Source organism: Xenopus laevis, chromosome 2S, assembly GCF_017654675.1.
Source record: "Xenopus laevis strain J_2021 chromosome 2S, Xenopus_laevis_v10.1, whole genome shotgun sequence".
NCBI lineage: Eukaryota > Metazoa > Chordata > Amphibia > Anura > Pipidae > Xenopus > Xenopus laevis.
Genome location: NC_054374.1, coordinates 36,907,618 through 36,926,076, shown reverse-complemented (window position 1 = coordinate 36,926,076; position 18,459 = coordinate 36,907,618). Strand labels below are relative to the sequence as shown.

At 38.4% G+C, this 18,459-nt stretch overlaps 1 protein-coding gene across 3 annotated transcripts in view; it reads left to right on the top strand.

The window, feature by feature from the left end:
• The window catches only part of cux1.S (cut like homeobox 1 S homeolog), a 249,974-nt gene that overhangs the window by 106,432 nt on the left and 125,083 nt on the right, over positions 1-18,459 (top strand). For all 3 annotated transcript variants that reach the window (XM_018249101.2, XM_018249099.2, XM_018249098.2), the window contains exons 6-8: positions 3,850-3,973; positions 4,972-5,048; positions 5,619-5,685. In XM_018249101.2, coding sequence (XP_018104590.1) covers positions 3,850-3,973; positions 4,972-5,048; positions 5,619-5,685 — 268 coding nt within the window. The remainder of the gene's footprint in view (positions 1-3,849; positions 3,974-4,971; positions 5,049-5,618; positions 5,686-18,459) is intronic.

Below are 18,459 nucleotides of genomic sequence, written 5' to 3'. Positions count from 1 at the left end.
ACTGTCTTAGAATAGCTTTCTCTAAATCATACTTTAAGGTAATTTAAAGATGAACAATATTTTCTGATTTAAAGGTATGAGAACTGCTAGAAAATTCCTGCTTCCTTGATGTTAGACAAAAAATGTTTATCCTCCTTAATGATATTATTTGGCTAATTGCACTACTGAAACCTCAGAAACAATAAGTACCACACCTGAGATAACAATATAATGCAGCCTGTCTCCGTTCTTGCTGCAATGGCTGCCACACACCAGTAAATGAGAGAGGCACCAAAGAGATTTGAATGGCTGCCAACATCTGGAAGAAAACCTGATAAATCCAATAACAAGCGTGATCTCATCAAAATGTTTATAGTGCTCAAAGCTCACAGTGATTAAATTCTTGTTTATACAGAAGCTTAAATAATCACTGAGAACGTTCAAGCAAGCAAACATTTTCAGTTTCAATTGACAGCCAATGGCAGCGCTTTTCTTCTGTATCCTACTGTGTATTTGGAAGAAAGGGCCTCTTGCTCTGAGAATGAGCAGCTTGCTCTCCTGCCTGGAACCCATTCTTGTGCAGTGTGCTGGGCAGGAGAGAGAAAGCGAATATAGGAATTTATCAACTTTCTCTTCTCTATTGATACTTTTGTTTCCACTTCTTGCTTCCTTATATAAAAGCTTAGAGCTAAAATGTAGGTAACGTGTCAGGATGTTCTGAGGACTTTCCACCAGCGGTTGTTGGTGGTGGGGGCAATTTCTTAACTTGTATATGGATTTTTATAAGGGATGTAAACCTTTTGACCGTTTTCTAGTTTGTGTTACTGTAATCAGCTTTCACAGGAAACCAGAATCTGGTACATTTAAGTTCAGTGCATAAACATTGTCCTCAATATCGGAATCAGTGAATTGTGAAATAAAAAAAACACTGCAGCTTCATTACACAAAATAAGCAATATTTGCTACAAGGAAGCACAAAAAATAATAAAATATAGTGCAATATTTGAATGTACTGTTGGAAACACCACATCCAATGTGTTTCAATGTAATATTCAGCCAACATGTACAGTGTAAAGGGAAAACCGTGCTTATACTTCAGTGCCAACATGTACAGTGTAAAGGGAAAACCGTGCTTATACTTCAGTGCCCCTTTAAAAATGAGAATGAATCTCCATATGCCTATCACACATATCATTCGCCTACTCAACGGAGTGAATAAAGTTCAAGCTCATAAATATCCAAAGCCAGGATGTCCCTTCAACAGTTGATATGGTGGCTAACGCCACCTCGAGGATTGTATGTCTGTTATAAAGACTCCCATACAAAAGCCACATCCATTTAAAGGGGTGCTATTATTTAGAGATACACTGGGTCTATCATTTTGTCTTGTTACCTTCCCATGGTTCTGTTGTTAGGCTGCTGGGGGGGAGGAAGGGGGTGATTTCACTTGCAATAAAGAGTGACTGAAGTTTATCAGAGCTCAAGTCACATGACTGGGGGCAGCTATGAAACTGACAATATGTCTAGTCCCATGTCAGATTTAAAAATTAAATATAAAAAAGTCTGTTTGCTCTTTTGAAAAATTGATTTCAGTGCAGAAGTCTGCTGGAGTAGCTCTATTAACTGATGCAGTTTGAAAAAAACATTTTTTCCCTTTAAGTTAACTTGATGTTGTATAACAAGTTTTCTTTTTTTTTAAATAAGTGTACTATTAAGGTTAAAAAAAAAAGTTTCAGGAGTATATAAATATAATAACAAACAATGCAAATCATTAACCTTTGTCAGAATCATCCTTCGTTAAAAAAAACATAGAAAATAATATAATAATTTCCTACCAAGTCTGTCTCACATGAAATCTTATCATGTTTTCAATGACCTGTTTGGGAACCACTTAAAACATGCAAAATGCAAGAACAATAAAGTTTGCAGTGAACAATAGCCCAAGAGCCCAACAGATTGTTAATGTGAATGTAGACAATCTATAGAAACGGTCATGCATTTGTTTCTATTTTGTTTGTAGGTTTAGGGATCTTCCCATCAGGCATTTGAACCAGTGTCGGACTGAGGTGCCAGGGGCCCACCAGAAAACCTTAGGTTGAGGGCCCACTTTCCAAACTATTATACCACCTCTCCTCAATCAACCTCTTTATTCTCCTAGTCTCTTTTTTCTACATACTATACTCTATTCTTCCATTATTAAACCTCTTTGTTCCCATAAAGAAATAGACCAAATGGCTATAAGCAAGAGGCCCACTGACACCTGGGCCCATCGTAAGTTTTCCTGGTATCCCGGTGGGCCAGTCCGACAATGATTTGAACTGTAGACTAGTGATGTGTGTGTGGGCTGACTAAAGTTCCTCCACCCGACCCTAACCCAATCTAGCAACACCAGCACCCGACCAGGCACACTCCTCTCTTTATATACCTGCGCCGATCCACCCTGCTGCTGCATCACGGAAGGGGCGGGCCTCAACAAGTATATATATATACAGTCACACACAGAGGCTGAAGAAGTGGGACAGGATAAAAGAAGATTAAAGTTCAGCCAGAACCAGCCTGAGGAACTTGGCCCAAAACCACCCAACCCGCAGGTCCCGTGGGCTTCAGGCCAGCCACACATCACTACTGTAGACCCTAAATCAGTGATCCCCAACCAGTAGCTCTTGAGCAACACCTTGGATGTTGCTCCCGGTGGTCTCAAAGCAAGAATTTTTGAATTCCTGGATTGGAGGCAAGTTTTGGTTGTATAAAAACGAGGTGCACTGCCAAACAGAGCCTCAATGTAGGTTGACAATCTAAATAGGGGCTACCAAATGGCCAATCACAGCACTAATATGGCACCCAAAGAACATTTTTCTTGCTTGTGTTGCTCCGCAACTCCTTTTATTTCTGAAAGTTGCTCACTGGTTCAAAAGGTTGGGGATCCCTGCCCTAAATGAACAAGGCTCCATAGGGACCTTTGTGGCAAATCGAAGTTTGCCTCATGAGGAAACTTCGGGTGACTTCAGAAAACGAAACACTCCCGAGTACCATCCCGCCGGCGATTTAGATTCTAGCTGGCGGAAAGGCAGTTCGAGATTAGTCGTCCGCAGAAGAGGGTCGATTTGTCGCTGGGCGACTAAATCTCCACATGTGTCTCTGCCCTCTAAAGGCGTGCACAGCTATCTAGGTGGGGCATGCGAATAGGAGAGGTTGACAGGGGGGTTAACAGAGCGCAGTTGTAGGAATGTCTATTGAGCAGAATGGCGACAGTAACACTTCAAATCAGCATTGCCCTACCTGCAGCATTTCAGCTTCAGAAGCAGGCCCTGAAGTCATATCTTTACCATAAATATTACTGTATGAGTTTAGTGCTTCAACCGCTTGTATTCCTCATTGGACTTTTTATATAGATGCTGAAGCAAAGCGTACCGATATTTAACACAGAAGCAGCAAACACTTTTCATATGGGAAATTCGTTTTTGATGTCCTAATCTGCGCAACAAAATAAATAAACTGTTCTACATGTAAATTCATACTTTAACCCGCACTGAGACTTTCTTAATCCCAGCTCAACAGAGAGATAATTTGAAACTGTTCAATAAGGTGATATTATGTTTTACGATTGATTTTTCTTTTCAGGCATGTTGCAGAAACCCTGGCTCTGTTTCCCAGCAAAATCCATTGATCCTTCTCAACTGAAACGTTTAAAGTTCAATTTAACATTTAGGGAGTTAAAGGTCTCCAAAGGGACTCATATCTATTGATTTTGTGTCAGAGTTGAAGAGCTGCAGTTTAAAACACTGTGATCCTACAGGGTAAAGAAAGCCTTGTATTATATAACCACATGAAGCTATGTAAACACATTTTCTCCCAATTGTTTTTCTACAGAGGTTACAATAAAAGCACTTAAAGAGAAAATCCGGGAATATGAACAGACCCTGAAGAACCAAGCGGAAAATCTAGCTCTTGAGAAAGAACAAAAGTTACAAAATGACTTTGCTGAAAAGGAGAGGTTAGTACCAGAAAATGTATTAAACTTCAGTGTTTGTGTATATAATATCTTTCCACATTATTTCCTATTTTGTTTTTCACTGTATATTATAGATTTAGTATGAATAATAAGATTGTGTAGTCCTAGATTAAGATAATGTCTGGGAGTTGTAATGTAGCATTGTTCTTTAATACGTTTAGCCAATAGAGGTCACCGTTAAAAGGGGTTGTTCACCTTCCAACACTTTTTTTCAGTTCCGTTGGTTTCAGATTGTTCACCAGAAATAAAAGACTTTTTTCCAATTACTTTCTATTTTCTATGTGTGACTGTTTTTCTAATATTGAAGTGTTAAAATGTTTAATTTTTCACCTACTAAAGCAGCTCTGGGGGGGGGGGTCGCCGACCCTGTAAACTTCTAATTTGATACATTTAGTTGATACATTTCTTATCTTTGTCCCTGCTGAGCAGACTCTCTGGGTTTCATTACAGGCAGCTGTTAGAATTGATACAATAGTTGCTAATACTCCAGAGTTGGTGCTGAGAAATGTATCAACTAAATGTTGCAAAATTGTAACCGTTTAGAGTCTGCACCTGAATTACTGAGCTGCCAGACTGAAATGCCAGAGACACGAACATTCAACTTAACTTAGATTTTAGAAAAACGGTTAAAAATAAAAGATGGAAAGTATTTATTTCTGGCGAACAATTGAAAGAAAAAAGTGTTTTGAAGGTGAAAAACCGCTTTGTTATCATTCCCTTTAATTAAAGCAATACTGACACATTCCTTTCATGTGATCCAGTCATATTTCAAGGACCAGGCAGTCAAATCCATCCAATTTGGACATTTGGGTTCTATATTGTATATATGAATATATATATATTTATGTGTATATATGTATATGTGTATATATATATATATATATATATATGTATTATATTGAATAATGCTAGTGATAATTACCTACATTTACGCCTTATGATTACTCTATAATTGTAATGTATTTATTTTTTCTTTTTAGAAAGTTGCAAGAGACACAAATGTTCACGTCTTCCAAGCTTGAAGAAACTGAACAGAAAGTTCAACTTCTGCAGACAGGTTTGAGAACTATTATGAAATGACTCTGATGTTGTTTTGGCACAATAGGACCTATCTGGGTAGATGGTGAGGCTTCATTCCCACGATTCTGTAAACTAATCCAGCACATGATGTATCCATTCCCCAGATACTGTTCTTGCCATGCTTTTCATTATACAGATTGTTTTAGTCCATTCTTAAGCTCACTGTTTTTGTAGCGAACTGGAAATCTTACTGTAATTTTGCATGGCATGTAGGTTTGTCCATTTTATTGGTCTCTGTGGAAAACACCCTTCCTTAGCCATTGTAATTAACATTTACTACATCAATTTAATCTTTAATTAAAAGAAGAATATTAAATAGCTGTGAACTCTTCCATGGACTGTGACACTAGCCATAGGATAAATGAAACTTGGTGGATGTAGTATCCAAAGGCTGGATTCAAACCTGCATGCAATGGCCATTGTAGCTCAGTATACACCTGGACAGGCATGTCCTTCAAGTCTCCTATTTCGATTAGAGTGCCTAAGCAGAGAGGTTTGATATTTCTGCAATCTCTGACTTTATATAATCTATTTCTTTCATCTTTAGCCTTGGACAAGTCTCAGGCATCTTTATTTGACCTGAAAGCAAAGTATGATGAAGATACATCAGCAAAGTAAGTATAGCTCATTTGATCTTGTTTTGTTAGCTTTATTTGTTTTGGCTGCACACTGCCTGTGTCTTTTTCTGCTAATATTTAGCTGCCACTTTAACTAGTATCCTGAAAGTCAAAGGACATCTCTTATATAAGGGTCAGGGGACACACAGGCAGATTCAGGGAGATTAGTCGACTGGCGATAAATCTCCTCTTCGATGGGGTGGCTAAAATGTAAATCGCCGGTGGGATGGCACTCAGCGCAATTCATTTTCCAAACTCGCCTGAAGTTTCCTCGTAAGGCAACTTCGGGCCACTTCGGAAAACGAATCGCACCAAGTTCCATCCCTCTGGCGATTTGCATTTTAGCCGGCGGGAAGGCAGGGGAGGCAGTTTGGGGAGATTAGTGGCCCTAAGAAGAGGAGATTTGTTGCCGGGGGACTAGTCTCCCTGAATCTGCCTGTGTGCCCTGACCCTAAAAGTGGGCGTACATGGGCAGATGTTTAGAAACACTATTTCTATAGACCAAACTGGTTGGTATTTTGGTTTAGCCACATGCCTGGTTGGCTAAATAACATTGATATGCTGCTTCTGTATAACTCTGTCTGAATAGAAGTGGTTAGGGGGGATGCAGCCATAATCAATTCTTGGTCTGCTGCTTCCTCTTATTCATTCAGATGGCAGATATTGGCAGAGCAGTTTCCGTTGGGACTGTCAGATACTGATGTCATGAAATATCAGGGTGATCTGCTTGTCACTAGGAGCAAACATGCAGTAGGGGTTTAGCACAAAGACTGAAACTGAACGTGTGCCTGGCAGTACTGCTTCTTAAATGCCCAGCTTCAGCCATCTACATTTATTAAAAAAAAAGTCACACCAATTTATTTTGTGTCTGATGTGCCATCAGTAAAAAAGTAACTGTGTCGTTAAAGGAGAACCAAATCCTAAAAATAAATAGGGCTAAAAATGGCATGTTTTATATACTAAACGTATTGCACCAGTCTAAAGTTTCAGCTTGTCAATAGCAGCAATGATCCAAGACTTCAAACTTGTCACAGGGGTCACCAGCTTGGAAAGTGTCTGCGACACTCACATACGCAGTGGGCTCTGAGCAGCTGGTGAAAAGCTGAGCTTAGGGGTTGTTGCAAATTATCAAGCAGAAAAGCTTTGTCTGTAATAGAAGCTGATGCTAAAAAACTGATAATTAAATTCTGATGCTAGTTGCACTGGTTTCTGTGTTGCCATGTAATAATTATCTGTATTAATAACTAATCAGCCTTATGTTGTGACATTTCTATTCTATGTGTACTGTATATTGTGAGTGGGTCCCTAAGCTCAGTAAGTGACAGCAACACAGAGCATGTGCAGTGAATCAGCAGAAAAGAAGATGGGGAGCTACTGGGGCATCTTTGGAGGCACAGGTCTTCCCTGCTGAAGGGCTGTGGTTGCCTGGTTGACTGGTACAGAAGCACAAACCATAATGTAAAACATTTCTAGCCTACTTCTTTCGTTTAACTTTCCTTGTCCTTTAAGATATGTCCGAGTTTTCTTGGGATTCTGTAGCTATACTAGTGTTTCTGTGGACAGTGAAATATTCCCACTTAATAAATGCTATTTCCACATTTATTTCCTGAATGTGCTGAATGCCATTTCCAGCATCAGATGGATGAATGGGGTTCAGTTTTATGGCTGCCTGTGATTCATACATAGTTCAGCATGCTGCCATCCCTTTCCACCACTACATCCACTACAAGTTACAGCTCTATTAATAAGCAGCCTGACTGTTAGGAACCACTGATAAGTAGAATGACCTGAGAAGGTGGCAGTAAAATATTAGAAACTCATGGCAGTTTTATGACATCCCTAAGTGAGACTTTGCTGATTGGCAGGTAACAACAAAGTGTTAGTGTCCCTTTATGACAAATGCTGAATCCTCATTAATCATAAATATCAAGTAAATATAACAAACTATAAAGGCTATAAAAGAGCAGTAGGCAGCACATTTGGTTCAGCTACATTGTAGACTGCTGAGTTTGTGAGGGAATATCTACCATTCTCTAAATGACTGTTGCTTTTGTTATAGAAATGCATAATGGTGCAAAGGTGCAGTGCCATGGAAACATGCATATTAACCCATTTAAGAACTATTTGGTTTTTCCACTCTGACTACTGCTTTACTGTGTGTTTCCATAGAGCAGGGCTGTCTAACTCAAGCCCAGTAACACATGTTGACTAAGGTATGGACACCTTTATTGGGAAGTACCAAAGACTGCTATATGGTTCACAGACAAAGCCAGCTTGCAAAAATGACGATATTATTTTCCTTATAATAATTATTATTGACATGTATCTATAAAGCACCAGTATATTCACCAGCTTTGTGGAATACATAGCTGTATACAATGAATTACATACAAAATACAAAAGTTATTTAGAGAGTTATTTAGCTTTTTATTCAGCAGCTCTCCAGTTTGCAGTATCGGCAAACGTGCTGCTAGGGTCCAAAGTATCCTAGCAACCATGCATTGATTTGAATGAGGGACTGGAAAACAAATAGAAGAGGACCTGAATAGAATGCTGAGTAATAAAAAGTAGGAACAATAAATGTTTAGCTTTACATAGCATTTGATTTTAGTACGGATGCACCGAATCCAGGATTTGGTTCAGGATTCAGCCTTTTTACAAATCTCAATCCTAATTTGCAAATTAGGGGCAGGAGGGAAATTGCGTGACTTTTTGTCACAAAACAAGGAAGTAAAAAATGTTTTCCCTTTGCCACCCTTTATTTGCCAAAAATATCCATCATATTGCCCCTAATTTGTATATATGCCAGCAGGAGCAAAAAATCCATCATATTGCCCCAAACATCTGTGTACCTGTGCCAGCAGCCACCATATTGCCTCATGTACCTGAGCCAGCAACAGCCAATCCCTCACATTGCCCCCAATCTGTACCTGTGCCAGCAGCAGCCAAAAAATCCACAATATTGCCTCTATATATCTACTTGTGCCAGCAGCAGCAGCCAGAAACCCGTCATATTGCCCCAATCATCTTTTTACCTGTGCCAGCAGCAGCCAAGATATTGGCCACAAATATTTATCTCTGCCAACAGCTGCCAAGAGGGAGGTGGGGAGTGATTCTGCCTGCAGTACAGATCACGGGCAAGAGGGGGTTGGAACAGATGGTTATAAAATTGAAAAACTATTAACAGCCAAGCAAATAATAGTTTAAAAAAGAAAAGAAAATCCGCCCTAGGCGGGCGCCTACTCCGCCTACCCATAGTTCCAACCATGGGTCAGTGGCCCCCATTCAAAAGCTGGAATGGGTCAGAGAAAAAACCCAAAAAGACAAATAATGAAAAAACTATAAATAATAATTAATGAAGACCAATTGAAAAGTTGATTGGAATTAGCCATTCTATAACATACTAAAAGTTAACGTAAAGGTGAACCATGCCTTTAATGATTCATTTTAAAACAGGGCTGGATTTCTTCAGCCTCTTCCCTGGCGCTCTGCGAAATCTCTGGTCATGGTATAATGCTCACTAGAATTTTCTCAGGGCACATAAATATAAAATAAAATGTATATGTGCAGTTTAACCCAGCAGCAATAACAAAAATGTATTGACCTTTATTAAGAACGCATACGTTTAACGCAAGACAGATTTTTACTTACAATTTATGGCGCATGTAATAGTAAGAAATCAGCTTTGTATTATACTGTAGTCAATTTATAGAAAATGTCATTAAAGCCATCACCCCAACTGGCAAGTAATAATAAAAGTAATACATGGTGTTTTTCAAGCTTGCTGTTATCACTAGCAGTAAAAATCTTGGGTTTTCATCAAATTCAGCAATATGGAATTAACATAGAGGGGAGGGAGACGTGATCTGACATCATCTGCAAGTGATATATTTAGGGCCAGCTCTATTGTATCATGGGACATGTCAGCGGTTTATCACCACTTCTTTTATTTGGAATGTATGGAAGCCAAATTTCTCCAGTTTCTTAGTTTTATGGATGACACATTCATATATACATAATAAGTGTATACAGTTTATCTGAAAAGGGATTTTCTTTTTTTTTCTGTTTACAGTTTTGCCACTATAAAATTGGTTGGCAGCAAGTTTCTAATACAATGACCATTTACCTTGGCAGCAATAGTCTTTACCTGGTGTCCCAGGTAAAGAAAAGAGTAGGCGGTCATCCATGGAGCCATTGCCTGCAAGTCTGTCAGTGCAGAGATTGGATATTCCACATTTGGCTGGTAGGACGTAGTTAAAGGAGAAAGAAAGGCTAAAATTAAATAAGCGTTATCAGAAAGGTCTATATAAATATACCAGTAAACTCTCAAATTTATGCTGCTCTGAGTCCTCTGTCAAAAGAAAAAACACATTTCTTTCCTTCTATTGTGTACACATGGAGGCAAATTTACTAAAGGGCGAAGTGACTAACGCGGGTGAAAATTCGCTAGCAAAGGAGATAGACTCTAGCGGTACTTCGCTCCCTAATGCCTGGCGGATTTGCGCTCTGGCGAATGGGCGTAACTACACAAATTCACAAAGAAGCGGATTTTACTAAACATTACCTCTTGTGCCAGACTTGCCTTCGCCACCTCAGACCAGGCGAAGTGCAATAGAGTAGATAGGACTTCCTCAAAAAATAGTTGAGCTTCTTTTCCTTTTTCAGGGTGATAGGCTGAAAAATAACGTACATTTTTTTTTGGGGTAACCAGCTTCCCCCTACATTTCCTAACATAAACTATAGAGTGGGCTTATGTGTAGGGCAATATAACAATTTTATTTTATTAAGGTTTTCCTAGGCTTGTGTAGTGTAATGTATTTGATGCAACATCAATTGAACTTTAATGCATGCTTTAATGCAAATTAGGCAACACTAGCGCAACTTAGATTCGCTTGCCGAATTAACGATAGCGCAACTTTGCCAGAGTTTGGCACCTTGGGCGCAACTTCTGCTTTTAGTGAATTAGCGTTGTCCTGGCGAATTTATGCCTGGTGAAGTGTTGCGATGTGAGCGAAGCTGTCACTGGCGAATTTTCGGAGTTTAGTGAATTTGCCCCATGGACTTCTGCAACAGACTTCCTGGCTTCAGCTTAAAAACCAGGGCTAGGGCCTGAGCATGCTCAGTTTGCAGCTCTCTCCCCCTCCCTTTTACCCACTTCCTGCTGTAATCTGAGCCCAGACAGAGCTATGAGTGAGCAGGGAAGAGACTCAGGCAGGAAGTGATGTTACAACAAGCTAATATGGCAGCTGCTATCCTAAACAAACAGTTTGTAGAGCTGTTTACTCAGGTATGGTAAAGTATTTTACTCTTGTGGTTAATCTATTGGCAATAAAGTGCCTTAGTAGCTTTCCTTCTCCTTTAAGCAAGGCACGTGTTTTCCTTATGTAAACTCTGGCTGAAATTAAATAACATTAGAAAATAGGAATTCCAATTTCTATTTAAAATAAGCAGTACACATTGTAATGTGGTAGGTTTGCATTGAGCATAAGTACGTTTCCTATTTATGATAAAATGGTGTTAAATATATTCCTTTAATACTAGGACAGCCAACGTGACTGTTGAGTGAAATTAGACATTTCAGAAGATTGGTACCTAATTGACATAATAGCCTATGCTGGCAGTACTGTTCTCAGGTCCTTTTGGGTAAAGTTGATTTTCATAAATATGGGTAGCCCACAGGCATATTTCTATTAATAACCTATGTTCCAAAATGTTTCTTGCCCTTAGTGGAGGGATTAACTATTTTTCTGCCAGGAAGGCAGTAATTAAACAGAGTTTTGCAAGGGCTGAGATTCAGGTTCCTTCTGCTGTTTAAAGTCTCCCAACCCTTATTAGGTGTGAATATTGTTTATAGAGCTACAAACTAGGGATGCACTGAATTAATAATTCGGCCAGGATTCAGGCGTTCTTCAGCCGGATTCTGATTCGGGCGAATCCTTCTGCCGACCAAACTGAATCTGAGTCCTAAAATTGCGTGACTTTTTGTCACAAAACAAGGAAGCAAAACATTTTTCCCCTTCCCACCCCTTATTTGAATTTGCATATGCAAATTAGGGTTCGGTATTCGTCCAAATCTTTCGCGAAGGATTTGGTGGTTTGTTCGAATCCAAAGTGGATTCGATGCATTTCTACTACAAACTCTTTTTATCTGACAAATGTATTTGTTGACCTCCAAATTATTATAAAAAGGTGAGTCAAATTATTAAAAAACTTAAAAAAAAATATTTGAATCATTATTAGTGAATTGTGCCATTTAAATAAAAGAGATTTTAACTGCAGGTAAAACATGGCATGGGAAGTGTTAAGTTATCCCCAGATTTTTTTTTTTTACTCTTTCTATCCTTCTACGCAATATTGGCTGTGTGTCGGATGGAATATCAGAAAGCCACTTATAGCAACCGTAAAGTTTTCCATGTGTAGGCTCAAAATAAAATGTAATTAGCCTTTATGCTTAGAACAAGGATCCATTGATGAATACAGCTGGTCTTTGTTTTATTCTGTCTTTGAGAGTGGGAGGTAAAAGTGTTCTTCATGTTTATTAATGTAGAAGGATATTTTTTTTTTCTTATTCTCAAGACAAATGCGTAACTGATTTACTTATCGCTTGTGTATTTTTCAGATTGCTAATATTGAACTCTGTTAGGAAGTGTGTTGAGGTTTTTTGCTGTGTAAGTTTTAAGGTTTAAGATCAGGAACTGCTATTGAGATCTATTTTTAATTTCAGGAAGGTATCTGCTTTACATTTTTCATCTACGTATTAATCAGGCAACTTATGTGAAGACACTGAATCATAAGTACATTATCCACGGACAAACTGATTGACCAGCTTCTTGATAATAAGGGCGGAGGTATCCATGGCCCTGCTTTTTAATGGTGCTTAGTTCCTGTGTTAGTGAATTCTGCATTTCCCAAGAAAAAAATATGGAATTTTTTGAATTCCAAATTTATGAATTGTCCCTGCCCTAATCCATGTAATTTCAGTTTAGAGTTCAAGGCAAGTTTGTTGTTTTGAATTATTTATTCAAAAACTAATTCTCAAAGGGGTTGTTCACCTTTAAAGGAGAACTAAACCCTTAATGAAAAAAAGTCGTACCCCCCCTTCCCTACATAGACCCCTCTCCCTGCTCCCCCCAGCCTAGTTGCTACCCCTGGTAAATGCCCCAAACTCAAACTAGTGCAAGCTAGATTGCAGTATTTATTCTGCAGAATGCTTTACCATACCTGAGTAAACAGCTCTAGACACTGTCTCTGTTTGTTTAGGATAGAAGCTGCCATATAACCTTGGTGTGACATCATTTCATGCCTGAGTCTCTCCCTGCTCAATTACAGCTCTGAGTTCAGATTACAGAGGGGTAGGAGGAGGGAGGGAGAGAGGACTGAGCATGCTCAAGCCCTGCCCTGGAGGTTTCAGCTGAAAACAGGAAGTCTGATACAGAAGCCCATGTGTACACAAAAGAAGGAAAGAAATGTGGTGTTTCTTTTGACAGAGGACTCAGAGCAGCATTACTCTGAGGGTTTACTGGTGTATTAATATAGACCTTTCTGATAAAGCTTACTTAATTTTAGCCTTTCCTTCTCCTTTAAGAATAGCTCTCATAAGAGGTGCCTCATTTGGTAGGAATTGCAGAACTTGGGTTCTGAGTTCAATTCCAGCAAGGGCTTTTATCTGCAAGAAATTTGAATGTACTCCCCATGTCCACAGCAAAATGCCTAGAGGTTGTCCTGTTTTACCAATATTTATTGAAATCGTATATGACTTAGAGCCTCATGGGGCCCTGTACCTCCTGGGCCTGCCTGCAACCGCAGGGTCTGATTCCTCTGTAGTTACGCCCCTGCAACCAACCACAAATGGTCCACCATTTTGGCCTCGTATAATTAGAGCATGTGTGCCCCTATTGCTTTCTTATTGCTTTATATTGCTTTTAGAGCTCTGGGAATAATGTTGTGCCCTCTGATATAATGCATGGACAGTTTATTCCATTATTTACTCTACTAAGCTGTAGTACTTATTGTCTGTCCATCCTTTATATTAATAGTCATTATTGGCATGGCAAATTTGCTTTAACTAATGTAGAATTTTGAGAATTCCCATCATCCTATTTTTGGAACCATTAGGGAAAAAAATATTTCCATGCACTGTTTTCCTTGAATGCCATTTTATGAATTTACCCTAAACATTCCAGTTGCCTATTGCCTTTGGTGCTAAATAATCATCCAAAAAGAAGACAGAACCAATATTTTTGTTGTGCACGCTTATTCTAAACTGGTGACTGCATTCCTGGAACGAGTATAAAAGACAGTGGTTTCATGGTTGTTACATGTGGTATTATGCTGAATCTATAATAAAAGTTAATTTGTAATTAAAGTTTCCAATTTCCTGTTCACTTAATGAATCATGTACATCCATAGCATGTGTTTAGAACTCTAACGTAACTTGCAATTACAGTAAGAACAGGCTTTACAAATGAGAATATTTTTATTCAAAACAGAAGAAGCTGACGCACATATTGAAAGCATGCTGCAATCACATCGGGGAGGCTGACCTGATATATGTGTGTTTGCGGTACAGGTATGGGACCTGTTATCCAAAATGCTCGGGACCTGGGGTTTTCTGGATAACAGATCTTTCCATAATTTGGATCTTCATGCTATAAGTCTACTAGAAAATCATGTAAACATTAGTTTTTAGCTGGTTTTGCTTCCAATAAGGATTAATTATATCTTAGTTGTGATCAAGTACAAGGTACTGTTTTATTATCACAGAGAAATTATTTTTAATTAGATTATTTGGATAAATGGAGTCTATGGGACTCCAGAGCTTTCTGGCTAATGGGTTTCCGGATAACGGGCCCCATCCCATATCTTGCTCATATCAGTAGATGATACCTGCTGTGTATGCACTCACAAGCATCCCTCTGCCACTTTGGTTGGTTGGTTGGTTGGTTGGTTGTTTATGACTGGTGAGAAATGTGCTTTGTACGTTATAATACTACCAAATAAACTGTTTTTCACTGGAGCAACACTACCTTAATACAATGTATGTAGTGTTATATATGTTTCAAGACATCACTAGGCAGCGTTTATAAAGGATGAAATCACTATGCAGTTGGCAACGTTTCAGTATAATTTCCAGGGATGCCTTGTCTCTAGGGCTTTTGCCATATGAGAAGGAAATTGCATATTTGTTTATTTTTATTGTTGATCTCAAAGTCAATTTTCCTTGTTTTGTTCAATTTCATCACCCATATCTTTATACAGTGAAACCTCAAATTTTTTTCAACATATTACACAGTTTTTCTATGGTACCACCAATATATAATGCATAATACATTTCCCTAATTTTACATTTTTCCTTACTTTACATTTTTTTTTCTGAAATGGGGGGTTCTACTGTGTTCTGTTAAACTTGACAGTTAAAGAAGCAAGGAGTAGGTTAATGCTGGCATTCTCAAGTGGTTGCCCTTAAAGGAAAACTATACCCCCCAAACAATGTAGGTCTCTATTAAAATATACTGAGTAAAAGAGCTGATATGTAAAACCCTGCTTCATGTAAATTAACTATTATCATAATAATATACTTTTTTAGTAGTATGTGCCATTGGGTAATCATAAATAGAAAATTGCCATTTTAAAAAATAAGGGCCGCCCCCTGAGATTGTAAGATTCACTGTGTACACATACAAACCACATGTAAGGTCACACGAGCCAATTAACAGACAGAGTTCTGCCTTTTGCTTCCTCACTTCTTCCTGTTACAGTTAGTGTTGTAGTATTTCTGGTCAGGTGATCTCTGAGGCAGCACAGATAGAGTCACGAAATGGTGGTTCAAGGCAAGAGATGTAAAAGGGCAATATTTATGTAAATATATATTGCACTTTGGTAAGATTCTTTAATATGTCATTCAATTTGATATAAACTATCTGTTGCTTAAGTATTCATTTTGGGGGTATAGTTTTCCTTTAAGTTCTGTAGAAGGAAATTGCAAAAGTGAGACCTGAAAAGAAAGTTGTGCTCATCACTATTTTTTAAAACCATTAGGCGGGGGTGCAATGAGGGTGTGACCACAAAATACATATAGTCAACTGCAAGAGGTCCTCTGCACTCAACCCATTATCAATATATTTAAGACAGAGACATTTTGTGCATACTGCTACTAAAAAATGCCTAATGGCGTCTAATAAAAGGGCAGCCAAGTTTGGGAGTTTTACTTTGAAAGCAGCTAGTAATTTGCAGGTAAAACTTAGTCCCTTTGTAAAATGTATAATTAAGCAATTGAATTGTTAATGAATCAGATGAAAATTAAGCGTAGGACTGGCCAGATATGGGATGACTTTGACGTAGTTGGCCAGCTTAAATATATTGCAATATATGGACAAACAATCCCTGTTTTGTTTAAAGGGTAAGGCATTTTTTAGTAGCAGTATGCACAAAATGTCGCTGTCTTAAATATATTGATAATGGATGGGTTGAGTGCAGAGGACCTCTTGGAGTAAATCCCAGTGTGCTGCAGCTTTCTACATGAATATATATATATATATATATATATATATATATATATATATATATATATATATATATATATATATATATATATATATATATATATATTTTACAAAGCTTAAAGGGCAGTCTCCTTACTTATTTCACTGTTAAGTCTAAGTGGCATGTTTAAAAGTTTAAAACTGGAAATAAGTCGTATTTGTTTGCCTTTCATTGAGGTGTTTAAAATATTGCTTATCTGTGTGCTCTACTGTAAGCAAAATGATTGCAATACAGAGTGCAATGTTCTTTTTGCCTTCAGACACAGTATGACTAAATGCAACAAAACTTCTCTGGGTCAAAATAAAGGATCTTAGGTCCCTTCCTTCACATTTATGTTATGACAAAACAATAAAACACACAGCAGATCCCTTTACTTGTGTCAGAATATTTTATCCTAAGATTAAAGCAGAGGTCTGACCTAAGTCGTCATTCAGTTAGACTTAGAATGCAACAAAACTATTCAAGAACTGTGCTCATTGGCATCAAGCATAATTTTTACTGGCCTTCAAGACCAACCAAAGCCCATTTGCATCTCCAGCAAAGATCCAAAGACTGGCATCCTTCCATATTCTAAAACTATAGCGAGAATAAGGAGAATTGAGTCAAACAGGCCAACCACATTTAATAAATTTGGTGTAACCGTATTGGCATGGAGTTCACTTGTTTTGTGTATGTCAAACTTGCATATACTAAAGCTTTTTATGCATTCATGTATGATTTCATTTTAAAACACCAAATAAAGCTTCGTGTGCAGTAACTGAAAAGTGTTACCACATTTGTACGTGGTTTCTTTTAAGTTAGCCAGTAAAAGAGACCTTAGAAGTCACAATGCTGTGAGCTGTCGGAGATAACAGCTTTCTGAACAGGGAAATCGTGGTTATCTCATTCATGGTACTGCTTTCAACCCTTGTTTATTAAACCATGGATATACAGAAATACAATCTTTCTGTCTTGTGCACAAACCCAGTTTCTTTGCATTTCAGTAAAGAGAAGTTAAGAATATATTTTTGTCATGTCAGGAATGATGATCCTCTAATGAAAGCATGTGCAAATAACTAATCTAACATCATTTGGGGGCATAAACCTGAGATTAAAATGTATGAAAATGGTAACCAGCTGGCCTTAGAGTTATGGCTATGCTTAGATAATTAATAACTTCACTGAAGGAAAAGAAAACACTCTTCCCTATTATTTTCAAAGGCAAACAGCCTAGGCCTGTTAGTATACTTGTGTGCCAGGCAACTGTCCCTAAAAATGCAGCATTCAGCTTTCAAAATGACCCTTCAGTGCACCCTCTTGGACCTCATATGGGCAGAATCAACTTGTCCACCATTAAAATTAGTTTTTCCAGTGCTAATCGCATTCACTAACACACACACACACACATATATATTGTTTTAAAGCATTTAAAGGGAAACTTTACATAGAGAGAGAGGGACCATGAAACTATGCAAAGCATATACACTCCGCCTCACTAGGCATGACCAGTCCAGTTGCTGACACCAGTTGCGAGATTTCATTAGCAGAAATAAAAACCAGTAAATCCATTATTGAAACCATTTTGGCCCTTTAGATGAGAATATGCTTTATGCTAGGACATAGCATCAGTATTCTTCATAAATGCTTCTCACTCATAAAGTATTGGGAAGAGGGAATTAAGGGATACTGTTACCCTAAAGCTCCCCATAGACGTGACAATTCTTCTTGCCGAACGACCGATTTTAGGGAAGCCCGACCAATCATTCGAAATTATCGTGCGGTTAGTGGGATTCGAACGATCGTACATCTTACGATTTTTCGGCCGACATCTGTCAGGAAATTGATCGGCCAGGTCAAAAAATCTTTGTCGGTCCCAGTGCACTCTATCTATGTTTGCAGGACCAAGCAGGCAGCTCCCCTTTGTTTTCCTGGCAAATTGGTCTTTTTAGTTGATGGTCAATTCGTTCCGAGAAAATCGTGGTCTCATGATGAGGATCGGATCTTTTGAAAATCTCAACAACTATGGCCTTCTTAACACGTTTTCTATGTACCTGAAAATCTAAAGAATATGGGGGCAAATTTACTTACCTCCGAAGCTGCACCAGCGTTGGCTTCGCCGAACTTCGTCAGGCGTAGATACGCCAGTCCTGCGCGAATTCATGAAGATCCGAAGTTGTGCACAAGTTACCGATCATTTGCAAAGTTGCGCTAGCGATGTTATGTTCAGTGGTTCGTAGTTACGCTAGCAAA